Source organism: Gobio gobio (genome assembly GCF_949357685.1).
Source record: "Gobio gobio genome assembly, chromosome: 10".
Taxonomy (NCBI): Eukaryota; Metazoa; Chordata; class Actinopteri; order Cypriniformes; family Gobionidae; genus Gobio; species Gobio gobio.
The window spans coordinates 2,932,675-2,952,120 of NC_137116.1; the positions used below are offsets into that span (position 1 = coordinate 2,932,675).

General features: G+C 37.5%; 1 protein-coding gene across 2 annotated transcripts in view; it reads right to left on the reverse strand.

Annotated features, from left to right (window-relative positions):
- prickle3 (prickle homolog 3) overlaps window positions 1-19,446 on the reverse strand; it is a 78,957-nt gene that overhangs the window by 38,452 nt on the left and 21,059 nt on the right. For both annotated transcript variants that reach the window (XR_013817349.1, XM_079827687.1), the window contains exon 2: window positions 15,052-15,134. Coding sequence is in view for 1 of the 2 variants with exons in the window: in XM_079827687.1 (XP_079683813.1) it covers window positions 15,052-15,134 (83 nt within the window). In the remaining variant the exon portion in view is untranslated. The remainder of the gene's footprint in view (window positions 1-15,051; window positions 15,135-19,446) is intronic.

The window sequence follows — 19,446 nt, forward strand, 5'->3', positions numbered from 1 at the left end:
TTACATTTTGCAATTATTGCTTTTTTTATCAGAATTGCGTGATATAAACTTGCAATTGCGAGAAAAAGTAAAAAATGCAAGATATAAACAATTGTAAGAAAAAAATTCAGAATTGCAAGATAAGCGTGTTATAAACTCGCAATTGCGAGGAAAAAAAGGTCATAATTGCGAGATTATAAACACAATTGCCGGAAAAAAAATTGGAATTGCGAGATAAGCGTGTTATAAACTCGCAATTGCAGAAAAAGTAAGAATTACGAGATATAAACACACAATTGCGAGAAAAAGTCAAAAATGCAAGATATTAACAATTGTAAGAAAAAAATTCAGAATTGCGAGATATAAGCGAGTTATAAACTCGCAATTGTGAGAAAAAAAGTCAGAATTGCGAGATTAACACAATTGTGAGAAAAAAGTCAGAAATGCAAGATATAAACAATTGCAAGAAAAAAATTCAGAATTACGAGATATAAACTTGTAATTGCGAGAAAAAAAGTCAGAATTGCGAGATATAAACAATTGTGAGAAAAAAGTAATAATTGCGAAAAATAAACTCGCAATTGCTGAAAAAATGTTGGATTTAAAAAAAATCTAAATTATCTTTTAAATTGTTTTATTCCACGGTGTAAACAAGATTCCTAAAAAAAAAAGCTTTTATAAAATTACAAACTTACAATTTCTGCTTTTAAATCCTCAAAAAATTGTACCCACTCACTTACATTGTGACTCACTGTAACCTTGCTTTTTGCTGGCTGTCATTTGAGTTTTGCATGTATTCAGCCTGTAATGTTCCTTAATAAATTTGACAAATTATTACAAATTCTGACCCATAAGAAGGAATTGTGTTTTATTGGTGTTTGCTAAGGCAAATTCTCATATTTACGCATGTTTTGGACAAACGTAGGCCCCTCATTTTGTGCTATATTTGTGATATTTATGATGATACCTCAAATCATAGCTTATTGAGGAATACCACCCTAGCAACCACGCAAAACACACTAGCCATCCCATGGAAACTACTCACCTTAGTAAATATTATAGCCAGACTAACTCCAATATTGTTGCAGCACTCACATTTTCTTCAGAATGTGTAAAAATCTAGTTTATTTACTACATCAATCACTCGTCTAAGAGACTGCAGTCAAAACCTAACAACATGAGGAGTATGTTTTAATAAGCTTGTCAATCAATTGAAAAAGTATGGGTCCGATATGTTTTGTTGTCTGCGCTGACTCGCTGATCCGCTCTGTGCTATCATGTCTCTGGACCGGAGCAGACTGTGTGTGTGTGTGTGTGTGTGTGTGTGTTGTGGCGGTGCTCGTGAAACCAGACTTCATTATTCGCCTCAACTGAATTATTTACACTGTCTGAATCGTTCCCTATCCCCTATATAGTGCACTATGTGCCATTCACCATGTAGAAATAGTAAATGTGTAAACAAGTGACCGATTTCATCCACAGCTTCAGAATCTATTTAGGGGGCGGGACACTTCAGATTCGTGAGAGCATTTGATTGGACAGATGAAACGATGGACAGATCCGCGATGAAAAAATCTGTGATCTATATTAGCGGAAGTGAGAGACTGTACGTTTTTTAATGCTTATATCTCCTAAATGCTAATTTTGTCATTGTTTTGGAACACACCAGCTTATTCATAACCTTAAGGCTAACATATTCATTCTAAAAGCTAAAAAACTTCAGGATTTCAGAGGGCCTTTAATTCGGAATTGCAACAAAAAAAGTCAGGATTGTGAGATAAAAAGTCACATTTTATTCTGTGGTGGAAACAAGCTTCCATAGGGCTGTGCTAAAGAGTGGCAAACAAAATTGAGTAATCAAGGGATACGGTTTTAAGAACAGATGGACACTTTTTGGTGCGGGTTTCATGGGGGCAGCAATTAGCGGTTGAGTAATAACTGCCTGGCTCTTCACTGGTAATTCAACTAGTACCATCCTGCCAGACTCTCTTTATCTCGGCCAGGAGCTCACTGGTAACTCAATCAAATTCTCACAAGAGCTTGACAACCTCCATGAGAGAGCTGCCTTGGACAACCTCTTAATTTGTACTACAGCATGACAAGATCGCTGTTCTCTCCGGTGCTCTGGCTGTCTGCTTGTGCTCAGCTGGCACAGATTCTGGGACCCATCTATCATTCACAGGCATTTCATCATCCTGGCATGCTAAATCACCTTCTAGCTAAATCAGACCTAATTAAGTCACACATTTTTTGTTTTTGTTTTGGTGTGTTTGTAAATTAAATTTGTCCCAGTAAATAATGCAGTTAAGACGAAAATGAATAAGGTCATTTCAATTAATGCAAATAAATTCATGGCAGGAAATTAACTTTTTTCCTTCACCATCCACAGTTGCTGATGATGAATCACAGATTGTAGCACTTACATTAGATTTTTTTTATATTTCCATACTACAGGGGTCAGCAACCTTTTTAGTCACAAAGTGCCATTTTTCCTTTAGTTTGTTTGTTTTAGGTTTAAATTAGACTTTGAAGAACAGATTTCCAATGGGCCTATTTACACCTGGTCATTCATGCGTTTTTACTGATCGGATAGCTATCCATTTTGTAAACTGTTCCATTTACACTTGCAAATTCATGTATTTGAATACATTATAATGTTAATAAAAGCCTAAATTAAATCTGTTCAGCATGCAAACCGATCAAGTCTCTACAGAAAATTTGTACTAAACTGCTCAATTCATATGGATTCGTTTTATGATCTTTACACTCCGATCTTTCGAATTTTCCGATCTAATAAATTCCTCATCGACACGCATCCTCAATAAACCCGTCTCCGGCGTGATGACTCCGATCCTTCGAATATTGCGATCTTATATGACTTCTGACCTGTAATGCTGCAGAGAATCATAATCATACACTGTTTGTTCATTGGCCAAAGGAGAACTGGCACCCCGACTGAGCCTGGTTTCTCCCAAAGTTTTTTTTTGCTCCATTATGTCACCTGATGGAGTTTTGGTTCCTTGCCACCGTCACCTCTGTCACCTTCAGCTTTTGGCTTACTCAGTTGGGGACACTAAATATTCAACTATATTACTGCACCTTAAAAAAAATTCAGGTCTCCAATTGAAAATTTTCTAGTGACCGATCACATCTAAATTTTTCAGTTGGCCAAATTGAATTTCTGTGAATTGATGCAATTTAATTCACAGAAATTCAATTTGGCCAACTAAAAAATGTAGATGTGATCAGTCACTAAATTTTTTTAAATTGGAGACCTGATTTTTTTTTACAGTGTGATCAGTTCATTTCAATTATCATAAAGTCATAATTAAGAGATAAAATGTTGAAAATATGATTTTAAATGTCCTTATTATTAGATAACAAGTAAAAAATATGATTTTAAGTCATAATAGTGAGATAAGTCGAAAATACAACATGCTAAGTCATAATTATAAGATAACATTTTGAAAATATGATTTTTAAAAGTCCTCATTATTAGATAAAAAGTCAAAAATATGACATGCTAAGTCATTGTGAGATGAACAGTTGAAATTAGAACTTTAAAAATTCTGAGATAAAATGTAAAAATTATGACTTAAAAATCTAAATTATGATTAAAAGTCCTAATTATGAGATAAAAAGCTGAAATTAGATTAAAAAAGTCTAAATTATGACCAAAACACACACTAAGACATTTAAGAGAAGAAATCATGCTTGTTATTTTTTTTAAATGCGCTTTTAATTTTTTGATTCACACTTATAATAATAATAGCTACATTATTGTTTTAATTTTGTGCAATATTTTTTTACATGCGTTTTTACATTTTGAAATCAGTTTTCACAACAGAAATTAATCAATCAAAAACTTACTTTAGCTTTTCATCTAAAACAAAATTAATTTCCCATCATCACTGTAAAGCTGCTTTGAAGCAATCTGTGATGTGAAAAGTGTTATAGAAATAAAAGGTGACTTGACGATCTCACTGTGAACTTTTTGAAGCATCAAAGTGATAGTGTAGCTGTCAATGGAGGGACAAAAATCCCTTAGATTTAATCAAAAAGATCTTCATTTGTCTTCCGAAGATGAATGAAAGTCGTACGGGTTGGGAACCACATGAGAGCGAGTAATTAATGACAGAAGTTTAATTTTTGGGTGAACTATCCCTTTAAACATCAGATTTTATAAACAAATATCTGTTTTGAGGAGCTACTTTGAAACTATACTTTGCAGAGTTACAAGCTATTGATCATTTAAAATCATCATATTAGAATGATTTCTGAAGGATCATGTGACGCTGAAGACTGGAGTAATGATGCTGAAAATGTGTAATAGTATTTCACAATATTACTGTTTTAACTATTTTTCTTCAAATAAATTCAGTGAGCACAAGAGACTTCTTCCAAAAACATTAACAAATCTTACCGCCCCCAAATTTTTAAACAGTAGTGTATATAAATAAACATATTTGGAATTCATAAACGTTTATAAATACAGTAAGTAACATTGATACTTTTAGTTACTCTCCAACACTGATCTGAACCTAAAGAAAGATGTGTGAAATAATGAAGGGGAATGAGAATGAGTGAATGAGTGAAAGAGAGCAAGTCAATGACTAAATTAAGAAGCACTGAGACAGAGTGGGGAAATCCAGAGAGGAGGAGGGGAAGTGTGGGAGTCTGATGGCTCTATTCCTGCAGTCTTGGCAGCAGAAGGACCTGAAAGGACTAATCTTATTAGTCGGACAGGAGGGATTAGGACACAAAATAGGGGGCCAGACGGGTGGACATGGGGGAAAGAGTCTCTGAAGAAAAGAAATGAAGCAGAATGGGTAGAATCTGAGAAAAAGAAATGTTACCGCAATGAACAATAATGTCACTGCAACGAACATTGATTTTTTTACACAGCGCTTGTTGACCACAATCTGAATACTTTACATAGATTAAAGCAGTGTTTCCCAACCAGTGTGCCGTGACAAACAAAATAAAATGCTACATATGAGAATATATCGTTGCAGTCGGGTGGAAACCTCAAAGCTCTATATTTCATCCTTTTTGTTTTATTTTATTTTTACATTTTTTAAATCAATGCTATTAGTCATCCTTTATGCCTGTATGTGGGTTTTTACAAATATTTAACCAATGAAAAGGATTTAAAAGAGCTTGTGACTAAACCTCGTAACGACATTGGCTCCTCAAACTGTCAGTCAAACCTCATAACTCCACCGCCTCCATCCTGAATAAAGTGTTGCACGCAGTTTGGAGATCTCTGATTGTTTGCAATGCAAAGAACTAATGTTTGAATAAGTACAGCGTTTTCTTTATTCAAGAAACACTATGGGCCCTATTTTAACAAATCCACTTTTGCTAGTTTAGCAACGGAAAAAATAATCAGCGCACCAGGCACATGGTCCAAAAGGGTTGTACCAGGTCTCTTAATGAGCCAGGGGTGTGTTTTGGGCATGACGTGCAATAAATCTCTTTAAAAGCCAGTTGCACTTGCACCATGGTGGATTTACTATTTACATGGCGGAATTTGCGAGCTGAAAGACTGAACGCTTCTCCAGAGGGGAATTGTATTTTTGTTTGTGTGCTGCTGCATGTCCTTGTGTGTGTAATAAGCAGAGTGTACACGCGTTGTGCACCCGCCTATAGGCGCATATTACTAACACGCCCTCATTGACTTCAGACCAGGGGTCCGTTCTTCGTACCTCGCAAACTCAGTTAGCTGGATTTGATTATTGACGATTTGGCATGATCTTGGATTGTTTGGTTCTTCGACGCTCATCCTGGACTTGCTGTCATAGCAACAGGTCCATAAGCTTAAACCTGTTTGCGAGCAGGCTTATTTCATGTAAACAGGATTAGATTGCATCTTGAGGTGATACTTAAAATCTGCCCCAGCCACTGCTACTTTATTACAAGAGTTCATTACTGAACCTGGGGCAATAATAATAATTTTAAATAATAATAAGTAAGGCTGGGTAAAAAATATAGATTTCTCGATTTTAATCGATTCTCACTTTTACAAAACAATATTGATTCTTAAATCCCAAGAATCGATTAGTCATCCTGTTTTCAGTTAAAGGGATAGTTCACCCAAAAACGAAAATTTGATGTTTTTCTGCTTACCCCTAAAGCATCCAAGATGTAGGTGTCTTCGTTTTTTCAGTAGAACACAAATGAAGATTTTTAACTCCAACCGTTGCTGTGTGTCACTCATATAATGCTTGTCAATGGAGACTAATTCTATGAGAGTAAAAAAAACATGGACAGACAACTTCAAATTAAACCCCGCGGCTCATGACGACACATTGATGTCTTAAGACACGAAACGATCAGTTTCTGAGAGAAACTAAACGGTATTTATGCAATTAATTCACCTCATATCAGACGAACGCTTTACCTCTGCAGACTGTCATCACTTCCCGTGTGTGAGGTCAAAAATCTGGCAGGGTCATAGATATATACATAGATACCTCATTCGAGCGATCCACACCATGATCCACGCAGGCACTAATGAGGTATCTATGTATATATATCTTTTAATCCAGATATTTAAATCCAATCCGCAAATTCGTTTGAAGAACCAAATTAGCCAGACATCAGTTATCACTAAAAAGATCTGGGATCTGTCAAATCATCTCAGATGTATTAAGCGAGGTACGAAGAACGGACCCCTGTTTTTTGTTGGTCAATGGCGCAATTGTTTTCAGTTACTCAAAATAGCAACACGCCAACACACCTGAACACGCCTCGTTTTCAGACCAGCACGCCCATGGCGAACAGAAGGGCGCAAGTGCATTTGCTATTTAAACAACATGGTGCTGGACGTGAAAATGATAACTGCGTCGGGCTGAAACTAGCAAAAAAAACGTACGTCACGCCTGCCGTTGCATTACGCCGGGTGTATGATAGGGCCCTTAGTCTATAAACGTTACTTTTTTATTTAAAGAGTGGGGAAAAGTCTTAGTCTGGTATTTGCCACCTAGTTGTAGCCAATATACCATCATCCATGTTCATACCTTACTTAAAGCTGCAGTCCGTAGTTTTTCCTCTTTGTCGCCATCTCTGTTCGAAATCTGCAATTGCAGTTATTCGTGGAATTATCAACTTTACGTAAATTGTGCCTCGGCACAGCACAGCGCGGAGGAATCCAATGTTTTGAGGATAATGTGCGGCTGTCAGTCACCGCGCCGCTGTGGATACTGTCATTCAGAATCACAGATTATACATAATCATTTTCACCGGAAAATGTCATCTGAACAAATAGATAACATCCACTTTTGTTCTGACCAACTAAGGGGAAAAAAGCATTGCAGTAGGCTAAATCGCGATGATTAAATCTAACGATCGCTTATCATATCACGTCAAACCGTGCAAATTATACTTTGTTTCCAAATTGTAAATGTTAACAACATCAGCATATAGTAGTGTGACTACATTTAATGTGTATTAGGGCTACCTGTAGTTCAGTTTCCATTTCTGTGCAGTCTAATTTCTAACTGTCATACCAACAAATGAATGTGGAGTAGAGGTGAATTGCTCCCTCTCATAGCTAGCGCAAAATAATTGATATTTTACCATAGCGAACAAGTGTGCTTCTATTACATAATTTAACCATTGAAATGCCTTGTCCTGCAGAAAAAAAGCTGTCTCTGCGTCCGTTTGGAACCCCTTTAAAACACTGTGTTCACGCCGCCTATCAAAAGCCATTTGTATCCTTGTTTTCGCATGGGCCTGGTTGCGGTCTCTTTTTATCTGTAGCCACTCCAAGGGTGCGTCTCAATCAGCCCCCTAGTTCAGTAGTCAGGGCACGGATCAGGGAGTCAGCCCGTTGACTTATGTCCTGATCAGTGCCCTGACTACTGAACTAGGGAGCTGATTGAGACGCAACCTGAAAATCCAAAAGTCTTTTGCATTTTACAACGGGTGAATCTCCAGTTGTCACTGGTGATTGTGTTTGAACCTTTCTGGATCTGCCATCAAATTGATAAGTTTAATTATATCAAGTGCTGTGAGAAAAGGCTATAAATCTTCACCTCCAACATCCTCACACGCAATATAGCCTACTAGCAGGGACACCTTCTCCTTCCTCTTTATGTGTACAGATGTGACCTAATGACACAAAGACATGCTTGAATTTCCCGCAAAAATCCACCAGTACCACTGGAATTAAAAACATTATTACAAGCGTACCGTTGTAAATCGAGCTAAGGTAAGCAGATAGTATTGAACACTGGCTGTTTATGTACTTGCTCAAAAATGTATTTTGGATCATTTTTTACCCAAAAAAGTTACAGACTGCAGCTTTAAGCTCAAGTTTCACATTAAATGTGATTACTACTTTTAATATAATATCCAGTTTTTATATGCCATTTGAAGCAATGCATGTTTGTGCAATTTTGTTACTTTAGTGGTTAGTGGTATGCTGTGGGATTTTTTACTTATCAAAACTGTGCCGTGGCAAAAAAAAAAAGAGGTTGGGAAACACTGGATTAAAACAACACACTGACAGATTGAAATGATGTAGTGCAGATCTAGATGTGATTGTTTCTGTACTCTGGATTAGATTGTAGCATATGAATAGTGCTTCACTTGAAGAATGGGCAACAGATTAGATTTCGACTGATGTTGATGTATGACTCTGGACAGAAGCGCAGGCATGAGAGTGAAGAGCGCAGTAAGAAGATTTATGGCTACTTTCTGCTCTGTTAATTTAGACTGTAGCAACAATGAGTTTTGGGGAATAATTAACTCAAATGGTATTAATATTCATGAGTCTATGAATATTATTTGCTTGTTGTACAGACAAAATTTACATATAACGGAACCTTTAATCATTTAAAAGTAACCTTTATCCCAATTGATTTCTTCATCAATTATCAATCTTACAAACCTTAAGAAACATTGATCTGTTTGATCAGGACAAATAATATCTCTTATGTTTGTACGATCTGCACTACTGAAGTAGTACTACATGAAAATCAAGCTTAAATGGGTAGCTTAGATCTTACGCTTCAGTGACTTCGAGATTTGTGAGCAAAACAATACGGATTCAATGTAATGCAATTATTGGGTTTTAATAAAACAACTACAGTTTACAAAGCTACGATTCATACGGGGAAATATGCATATATATGTAGGAGAAAACAAACAATATGGTACAAACAAGGAAACATGAAACTTAACGAATAATAAAAAGGGAAGAAGAATTAACAAGAGAGAGAGAGAGAGAGAGAGAGAGAGAGAGAGAGAGAGAGAGAGAGACAGACGGACAGAGAGGGAGAGACAGCTTCAGTCTTTTCCCAAGAGCCCACAAGAAATTCATATAAATTCATAATTCAGACAACCGTTTTCAAGCAGTTTGATTGTGAAATAGAATACTTGCATTACTACGGCTTCTTGTGTAAGTGTCTGAGTTCGAATCGTCGGGGAAGTTCGCTAAGGATTTTTGAGTCCCAGGTGAACTTCTTTGAAGTTTAGGAAAGTCACTCCAGAAGTCTGCCGGTTTCTCTCTCCGTGCGGAGAGGTCTTCTCTCAGGGTTGGGAAGACCAGGGTCTTCCCCTCCATGGCTAAATGCCAAGAGGTCCGTTCCTTGTGGTGGCGAGAATGCAAAGAGCTGACGGTCGGTTCCAGTTTTTATAGAGGGGAAGGCCGACGCCTTCAACGCTCAACGCTCTTGCGGCTACATGATGTGGTTTGGGATCTAATCAGCGTAACACACAGGCCCTTTGTTTAAGCATGATTTGATTAGACAAGTCACGAGGGCTGTGAGGTGTTCAGACTTTGGTCTATCCTGCCACATGACTGATTGAATCATTACTGTTACAAGACACACACACACACACACACACACACGCACACACGCTGATACATCCCCTAAAAAAAGGCATTTGTGTGTGGTAAAATACAGAAATGCTGCTCTCTATAAATACTATTTTATTTGTGCATTTATTTGATTTGATGTATATGCCTACATGAAAAAATTATCCAAATAATTATAAATATAGGGAACTTATTCGAAGGAAATATAAATAGATCAAAAGTGACAGTAAAGACTTTCAAGAAAATTATATTTCAAATGAATGTTGTTCTTTTGAAGTGTAAGTGTGTGTGTGTGTGTGTGTGTGTGTGTGTGTGTGTGTGTGTGTGTGTGTGTGTGTGTGTGTGTGTGTGTGTGTGTGTGTGTGTGTGTGTGTGTGTGTGTGTGTGTGTGTGTGTGTGCGTGTGTGTGCGTGTGTGCGCTACGTGAAACTGCAGAATGATATTGTCAGTTCAGTCAAAATATTTAATATCATTACCATATTGAAGACATTTTAATAAAAAAAAAGAAATCTGATTTTCAAACCCCAAATTACTTCACCAGTTTATTGATGCACAACCAAAGTACATCTGAAATGATTTATTCATTAGGCAATCCCAAAGACTGTTAATAGATCTGTCTATATTTTTGCACATGCTATATCAAGTTCATATGGTTTTAATAACCTTTATTTTCAATTTTTTTATTTTAGTTTAATTGTTTTTAATTTACTTTTGTCATTTGTTTAAATGAAATTTCGCTTTACTTTATTTTTATTTCAGTTTTTAGTAATTTTAGTATTGTACTTCAACTTAAACATATTTATTTCAGTAAGTTGCTAACTAAGTCTAATTTCTTAAGACCCAACATATAGCTATGTGACTATGTCTCTCTCTCTCTCTCTGTCTCTCTCTCTTGCACACGCACAGGCACAGGCACACACACACACACACACACACACACACACACACACACACACACACACACACACACACACACACACGCACACACGCACACACGCACACACGCACACACGCACACACGCACACACGCACACACGCACACACCTTTGAACTCACTGGAATGCCTCATGTCCTTTAGCATTTGTTCCAGGTCATTGTCTGGCTTCTTCACACACACCCACTGGCAGCTGAAGGTAAGTGTTTCTGAGGCATTTGAGTATGTGTGTGTTGAAACACGTGGGCCAAATGTGACCTGACTGTGAGGGCAAATGTTTGTACTTTCAGTCAAATACATATATAAGATGTGTAAGTAATATTTTTTATATGTTGTGCTGGCGATACAGTCTTGGACTGCGTACTGACACTTACTGGTGTGGATGTAGAATCACACAAAACAAGCAAAAGCTATTCACATGTGTATTTGCCACCTATTTATGCTGCATTCAAAACTGTCTTATAATAGGGGGTTTCAGAGACAAAGCACCTGGTATTCAGTTGGTCATGTGATCAAAAAGAATAGAATAGAATAAAACAGCTTTTTTAGACTCCATGACTACAGACTTCATCTCATGAGAGCTCTTGATCATTTTAAATGTGTCTGTCTAAAGTACTATTTGAGCAATTTCTTAGGGATTTCTACAGTGGTAAATTGGTGCACAACAAGAAGTAATTGTCATGTGACTAATCAATCTATCAATCAGTCAATTCTACTGCTTTCTGAAAAAGGAAGATATCAGAGACAGCTAAACTACAGCAGTTATATGGTCTATTTGTGGTGTTCGTTTTTTTGTTAAGAAAAAAGGATCAACAGCTGGCATGCAAAAACGTCACATACTGCCCTTTGGATTTCAGACATCTAAAATTAATCTGATGGAAACAGCACTGAACTGGCTCTGAAATATATATAAATATTTCTAAATCTATATTTCAGTGTGCTAGTGGCCATGACTTCAGACATATTGGGCCCTATTTTAGCGATCTGAGCGCATGGTCTGAAGCGCATGGAGCAGGTGCACTTAGGACGTGTCCGAATCCACTTTTGCTAGTTTGACAACAGAAAAAATGGTCAGTGCGCCCGGCGCATGGTCCAAAAGGGTTGTTCTAGTCTCTTAACGAGTCATGGGTGTGTTTTGGGCGTAAAGTGCAATAAACCAATCAGAGTCTCATCTCCCATTCCCTTTAAAAGCCGGCAGATTTGCTATTTACATGTTGGAATTTACAAGTGGAAAGACTGAACACTTCTCCAGAGAGGAATCCTTTTATTTTTCATGTTTGGCATGTTTGTGTGCTGCTGCGTGTCCCTGTGTGTGTAATGAGTGTACGTGTGTTGTGAACCCGCCTATAGACGCATATTACTAACACGCCCTTTATAAAACACAAAAAATACTGCGCTATTGACTTCAGACCAGGTTTTTGTTGGTCAAGGGCGCAGTCGTTTTCAGTTCCTCAAAATAGCAACACGCCAACAATGCGCCTGAACACACCTCGATTTCAGACCACTTTCAGACCATGGGCGAACAAATGGGTGAGAGTGCTTTTGCTATTTAAGGCGAGACACGGGGAATCTATAGCCGAAAACCACATCTGGTAGGTCATGTGAATTTCTGACTACGTGATTGGTTCTCACGCTTCCTTGTTTATTCTCCGCCTGAGAGAAAATGCAGACAACGCCAAAATCAGCTAAAAAATGTTCACAGAAACGACAAAAAAAAGTTGTCAATTGCAAGAGCTGGTAAAAAGAAAGTAAACAACAACAGATTTGACAATGAAACCCTGTCAGCAAATAAGATTCAATTAGTTATAGATGGACATTAGGGGTGTAACGGTACACAAAACTGACGGTTCGGTGCGTACCTCGGTTTCGAGGTCACGGTTCGGTACGGGTTTGGTACAGCAGTTTTACAAAATTGCTTTTTATTTATTTTTATTAAACAGTGGTTTACTGGGAAAAAAAAGGGCATGTCCTTAAATGAATTAAATTATAACGAAAGGTTAGGAAGATTGCACATTACTATTAAAGGTTAACAACAGAGCCCACACTATTAGCCTAAATTCAGTTGCTATTTATTTTTAGGTATAATAATCAACACTCAAATAACATAGTACGCAAACATGTAAACTTCACACAAGGCAGTTTTTGCTATAACTTCTAAATCTAATTATAAAATAGTTTTTTCTCCAATTCGTTGTTGAAATATAACCATTTTGTCTGTCATTTTCATGACAGGTTTATTTAAACATACATGAAATAATCAAGACATCATTAACAGGTTAAGTAGAATATAATTAATAGGCTAATATAGTGCATATATTTAGTGAAAGAGTTGATTTCTCTAGTGAATAAAATTCTGTCGACACTGAATGACTGCCTGAGGTAAATGTGATATGATGTGATGTTATATTGAGGTCTTTCCGTTGAAACACTGATTGAGCGATTACACCACATATGATACGTGACAGTAAGTTGTAATGTATCCTCAACATACCTTCAGATGGTCATTCATGTTTATTCTTTAGGAAGAGATGGTCGATCGCGTTCACAGATGATCTGCGCGGCCTCTTGAACTGTGATCAGTCACGCCACATTAAAGAGCGTTTACAATTTTAGTGACAAAATGGACTGAATACTTAATATGTTCGTGTGGGAACTCGGATTGAAGTGTTCCACGCTTAAAACAAGCCTACTGTTAACTGTTAAAGATTGCACTCAAAAACCGTACACGCGTGCACCGAACCGAAAGCCCTGTACCGAAACGGTTCGGTACGAATACGTGTACCGTTACACCCCTAATGGACATACAACAAACAGGGACAGTTTGATTGCAGTTTTTGTGATTGTTGTTATGTGTGTTTGTAAAGGTAGTTCTCTTCAGCTTAAGGCTATTGCTATTAATAATTTATTAATTTATCAATTTCCCTGTGTTAAATATTATACACTACTGATATTAATGAACTGAATATATATTTTGTTTGTAGGTTGGGGGTTTCAATAGAAATGTATGAAATTATACAATTTTATACATTATACAGAGTCAGATATATCCACTTCAGTAGCACCTACAAGGACCAATTTTTCCAATCTTGTACTTAACTATATTCTGAAGGCTTTTCCAGAGGAATGTGTTGATATATCATTCCTATCCTGAGTTATAGGTCCTTTTACCCCAAAAAACATGGCAAAAATAGATTTATTTCATACGGCTATTGTCAGTATTCTCTAATTTACTAAAGCACAAAATAAGATATCCAGAATCCCCTCTGTAAAAGCCCTTTCATCTAATATGTCAACAATTAGAACCAAGAATTTTAAACCTGGTCCTTTCCAATTTCCAGATTTTGTTTTTGGAAATGTATGCACATGAGCGTATATTTAAGTATATAAGGCCACATTTGCATATTAAAACATTAATTTACACACAACTTGTAAATACATTTTTTTCTTATGTTTATGCCAGTAATAAACTGGAGAAGTTTCACAGTGATATCTTCTAATTAAAAAAAAATGTGCTATTCACCTGTAGTGTCTCGCCTTAACGTGGCGTAGGACGTGAAAATGACAACTGCGCCAGGCTTGTGACGCGCCTGACGTTGCATTGCGCCGGGTGTATGATAGGGCCCATTGTATCTACTGGTCGATGGGACTCCACCTTATGGGACATTTTTTAAGTGTGGATAATGTTGGCTGCCATATAAACGTATTGCCAGAAGTAAAACTCAAGAATCCTCCAGAGGAGTATTATAGCGCGGTCAGCATGAGAGCAAAGTACGCAAACACACACTACAGCTACATTAAAGCTCATCATTCTTCAGCTGATGGCTTGTTTAATGGCATACAGTGAAGTGTGGTTAGTGTAAACACTGTGCGGCTCTCATTACCTGCTCTGGAAATATGATTAGACGTCTCGCGTTACACACAAGAATCCCAGGTCTCACACAACGCACACGCGTATCTTTTCCTGACAGACTGCAGTTAATCAGCACCGTCTTCCATGCTTTCCTTTTCCTCTAGGAACTTCATTTAAAAACAAATGCATAACAAAAACAATAATCCGAGATGTTATGTCTGAGGCTGTGATGTTTCCGTCTGCACATTGTCAGGACAAATTGAATGTCCTTCAAAAGTACGTCAAGGGTGGGATCCGTGGCCTAGCAGCTAGTACACATGATTTGACACATTGAGCTGTGGTGCTCATACCAAATGTGTTCATTTGAATCTGGCTCTCATCATTTTCATGTCAATATAAGTCACAGTAAAAAGGAAGGATATGGATATGTTTCCTCAACTAGTATGGTATCTAGTATCTTACCTCCATCCGTGCATGCGGAAGCCAGGACACTGTTCTCCACAGCGCATACACGGCTGCCCCCTGTCCGGATCCTCATCCTCTGTCTGGGAGAGAGAATTACAGATATTTTCAATATTTTTTTATTGCATAATTTATAACCTCCTATTTAAAGCAGTTATGGATCTGGACTAAATCACAATAATTGAAAAACAAAAATAATGATGTCACATCATGTAAAATATCACAGTGCAGGGTGCACAAATTTGTGAAAATGTGTACTATCGGAGAATGTACAGAATAAGACTAAGTTCAAATAAAATGATATTATTAAATATGTAGTGTATGCAGGTGTGTAGTATAAATACATTCTCTGACATACTATATACGTCCAGCTCACACTGTCCTTTGACGGAGCGTTTGTTCTGACCTTAAAACAACCAGGTGCATAATTCACTCAGATTTAAAGGGATAGTTCACCCAAAAATCTAAACTCTGTCATAATTTTCTCATTTATGTTGTTCCAAACGTGTATACAAGAAGATATTTTGAAGAATGTTGTTTTGGTGACTATTTATTTCCATTGTATCATAAAATCCCCTGCCCCCCACTTCATTATTGCAACTTTGGCCCCGCCCACTGGTGTGTTAGTGAGATGACAAGGAGAGAAGAGATACAGGATCACTGGACTACAAATAACATTACCTTCCAAAGGATCCTAATGTTAGGAATGTGCTTATTTATTTTCAACTGTGTGAACGTCTCTGAATGTGAATGTGAACAATATCTCAGTTGAGCATTATTTATTTGTATTCAGTACATTTCACTGTGGATTCTTTGGGAAATCGGTCGCAATTTCGGCGCAGGCTTTGCAAACAGACTTTTATGATATGGACTCGACATTAATACAACAACATGTAAGTAACCGTGTTAATTCTAATGCCTGATCTGTGACCAGTGATTTTTGATATGTAATGATTCATGTACAGTCAGAAGTTCGTTGTCTATGTGTGAGTAAATCAAACCAGTGACTAAGCGGTCAACTTCACATTGTTGCTCTTAGTAGGATGAAAATAATCTGTTATTTAAACTGTGATTAAAGGATTAGTTCACTTTTAAATAAACTTTTGCTGATCATTTACTCACCCCCATGTCATCCAAGATGTCCATGTCTTTCTTTCTGCAGTCGAAAAGAAATTAAGGTTTTGGATAAAAACCAAATAATGCACTTCACCTCCATATAATGCACTTCAATGGGCCCCAAACGGTTCAAGGTCCAAATGACAGTTTCAGTATGGCTTTAAACGATACCAAACGATGAATAAGGGTCTTATCTAGCGAAACGATCAGTTTCTGAGAGAAACCGAGCAGTATTTATGCTATTATTTTACCTCTTTTCAGACGAGCGTGATCATCTCTGAGCTCAGCCATAACCTCCACCACATGAGGTCAAATACGATCGTGGTCATAGATATATCGATCGTAGATGCCTCATTCTACTGATCCGTGCAGGCGCTAATGAGGCATCTACGTATACATCTATGACCACGATCGTATTTGACCTCACTTGGCGGAAGTTATGGCTGAGCTCAGAGATGATCACGATCATTTGGACCTTGAACCGTTTGGGGCCCATTGAAGTGCATCATATGGAGGAAACCCCTGGAATGTTTTCATCCAAAACCTTAATTTCTTTTCCACTGCAGAAAAAAAAGACATGGACATCTTGGATGACACGGGGGTGAGTAAATTATCAGCAAGTTTATTTAAAAGTGAACTAATCCTTTAATAGCTAAAGCTGTCAATCAAACAGCACGAGTTTATCAGTGAGAGTTCTGCAGTGGGCGTTTACACTGAATAGGGCTGTACCAGAATATTTGAATATTCATTCGGTGGGTTGGTATTTGATTTAAAAAAATAAAAATAAAAAATAAAATAAAATAAAATTTCTCCCTTCCGTGCACCTGGCATCCTTCTCGAAATGGTTCTTATTCGCGCTTGAATATGTTTATACTATAAAATCTGGTGAATTTTTTATTTATTTTACAATTATCTTGTTACCTTGTTATACTTAATAAATATATTTGCTTCTTCTTAGCCTAAGTGTTCCCTGCAAGGCTGCAACGGAGTATTCTCTGTTTAGAGTGCACAACTACCCAAGCTTATATGGAAGAAGCTTGCATTTTGGGTTAAGCTGCGCTGGTTTGACATTGGGGGAAAAAGAATGGCCCCACTTTATATTAGGTGGCCTTAAGTACTATGTACTTACATAAAAACAAGTACAATGTACTTATTGTGTTCAAATTGTATTGCAAAACACCTTTGCTGATATTGAGGTGGGATAAGGGTAGGGTAAGGGACAGGTGTGGTGGTATGGGTAAGTTTAAGGGTAGGGTTAGGTGTAAGGGAAGTGTCAACTCTGTAATTACAAATGTAACTACAGAAACTAATTACAGACGTGATTACATGCAGTTATTTTTTATAATGTAAGTACAATGTAAAAACATGTATGTACACAATAAGTGCATTGTATCATTGTATTATTATTAAAGCTACACTATGTAACTCCACTAGAGGTCGCCTGTTCAAAACAAAGGCGTTGTTTGATGACGCCACGTTTGAGCGCAGAATCTTGGGACATGTGGTCTTCATCTCACAGCCGGTGGGAAACAGTCAGGATAGGACTCGGGCAGAAATCATGTTCATGGATGCGATTATTAACATTACTGTAGTATGAAGCAGAGCAGGAGCGAGTGTTGTGGAGCTGAGCAAGGCCGCAGGAGCGATTGAAGAGCGGGACTGTTATTATGGCAGAGTCGCTGGCGGGACTTTTATTATGACACGGTCGCCGGCGCCACTTCCTCTTTTCCAGTCATGAGTATGAGGTAACGCAACTCTGTTTATTGTATTAGATGTATCTGAGTGTGTTGAAAAGGAAGTTATGACGTTCGCTCGGAGGCTGCTATGACACTTGTTCACACTGTAGTGAGAGTACAGCGTTTCTGCTAAATAAAACCGGAAACCAAGGGTAACGCTATTATGACGCAATCGACAGGCGACTCCCTCACACGCATAGCTCACACGTCCCGGTTCCTTGGTTAAAATAGCAATTTCTCACTATTTACAAATAGTTGGAAACATTTGGGATATTCTAAGTACTCAACTGAACAAAATATACTGTATAACACTGGCTTAGTGGTTTTTGGATATTTTACTGCAAAAATCGTACATAGTTCACCTTTAAATGAAAAACACAAAAACAAAATAGTACAATGACAAACTCCCTTAAATAGGCACTTTTACATTCCGCTTTGAATCCAAATCTTCCGCGATCATTTTGTCATTCAGCTCCTCACTCTCTGATAAATGAGATCTGACTCTCATTCGGCTCATGCTGCACGTTCAGTTTTTAATTCTCTAACAGAACTGAATGATTTTTTACTAGTACCATAAAATATCAAAAAGACGGTGGCCGCGGTGCCGCGGGGGGCACGTGATGTAACCGGTGTTATGCCTGAACACCGGTAACACCGACTATCACAGCAAGTCTATTACCTGTTATTATCAATCTAAGCTTGTTACTGGGACGTAACAGAGTCTCACAGCAGACTCTTCAAATCAGAGGGCTAAAATCAGGGTAGGAAAAATGCCCTTTATTTCGAAATTATGAACGAAATTATAGCATTCATACTAACATTATAAGTGCACCCCAGGGAACATTACTAAACAATGCAGTTCATGACCCCTTTAAGTTCATGACCCCTTTTTTTTTTTTTACTGGAGCGTATGGGAAACAAGCACCAAAAGCTAAGTGATGAAACGCTGCTACCCGATCGAACCGCATATGCATCAAGCAGTCACAGCACGAGAGAGAGAGCAGCTGGACCGGTGTCTCCTGCACAGAGCTAATGAAGAGCTTTGTGCTTTTGCCACTCTATTGAAGTGATAACCAGCGCCGGTCACTTGACCCATTTGAATTCACGTGAACCTTAAAGGCCCTGTGGTGAACTTAGCTGAACCAGATTGAATAGCTCTGACCATGTAAACTGAAGTGTCGAGGTAAACAGTACACAAAAGGTCATTTTTTTAACCCACACAGCACCACCCCTATTCAAATTTGCCATGCAGTTCCTAACGCTGTAGAAATGTCACTATGGTATTTATTATCAATATTATTAACCTTATATTAAATATTGGGCAACATAAGGGCAATATAAGCAAGTTTTATAAAGGTTGTTTTATGTGCTTTTTCATTACAAATATCATAGATTAATATTACTTATATTGTTGTTGTTGTTGTTATAAAAACCATGGTAATGAGGATCATGTTTTGTGCATGTAACATAATCTTACTAATACTACAGTTAAACTGGATTCTATGCTAGAACTATGGTAACTTTTCATTAGAGCTTTCATTAT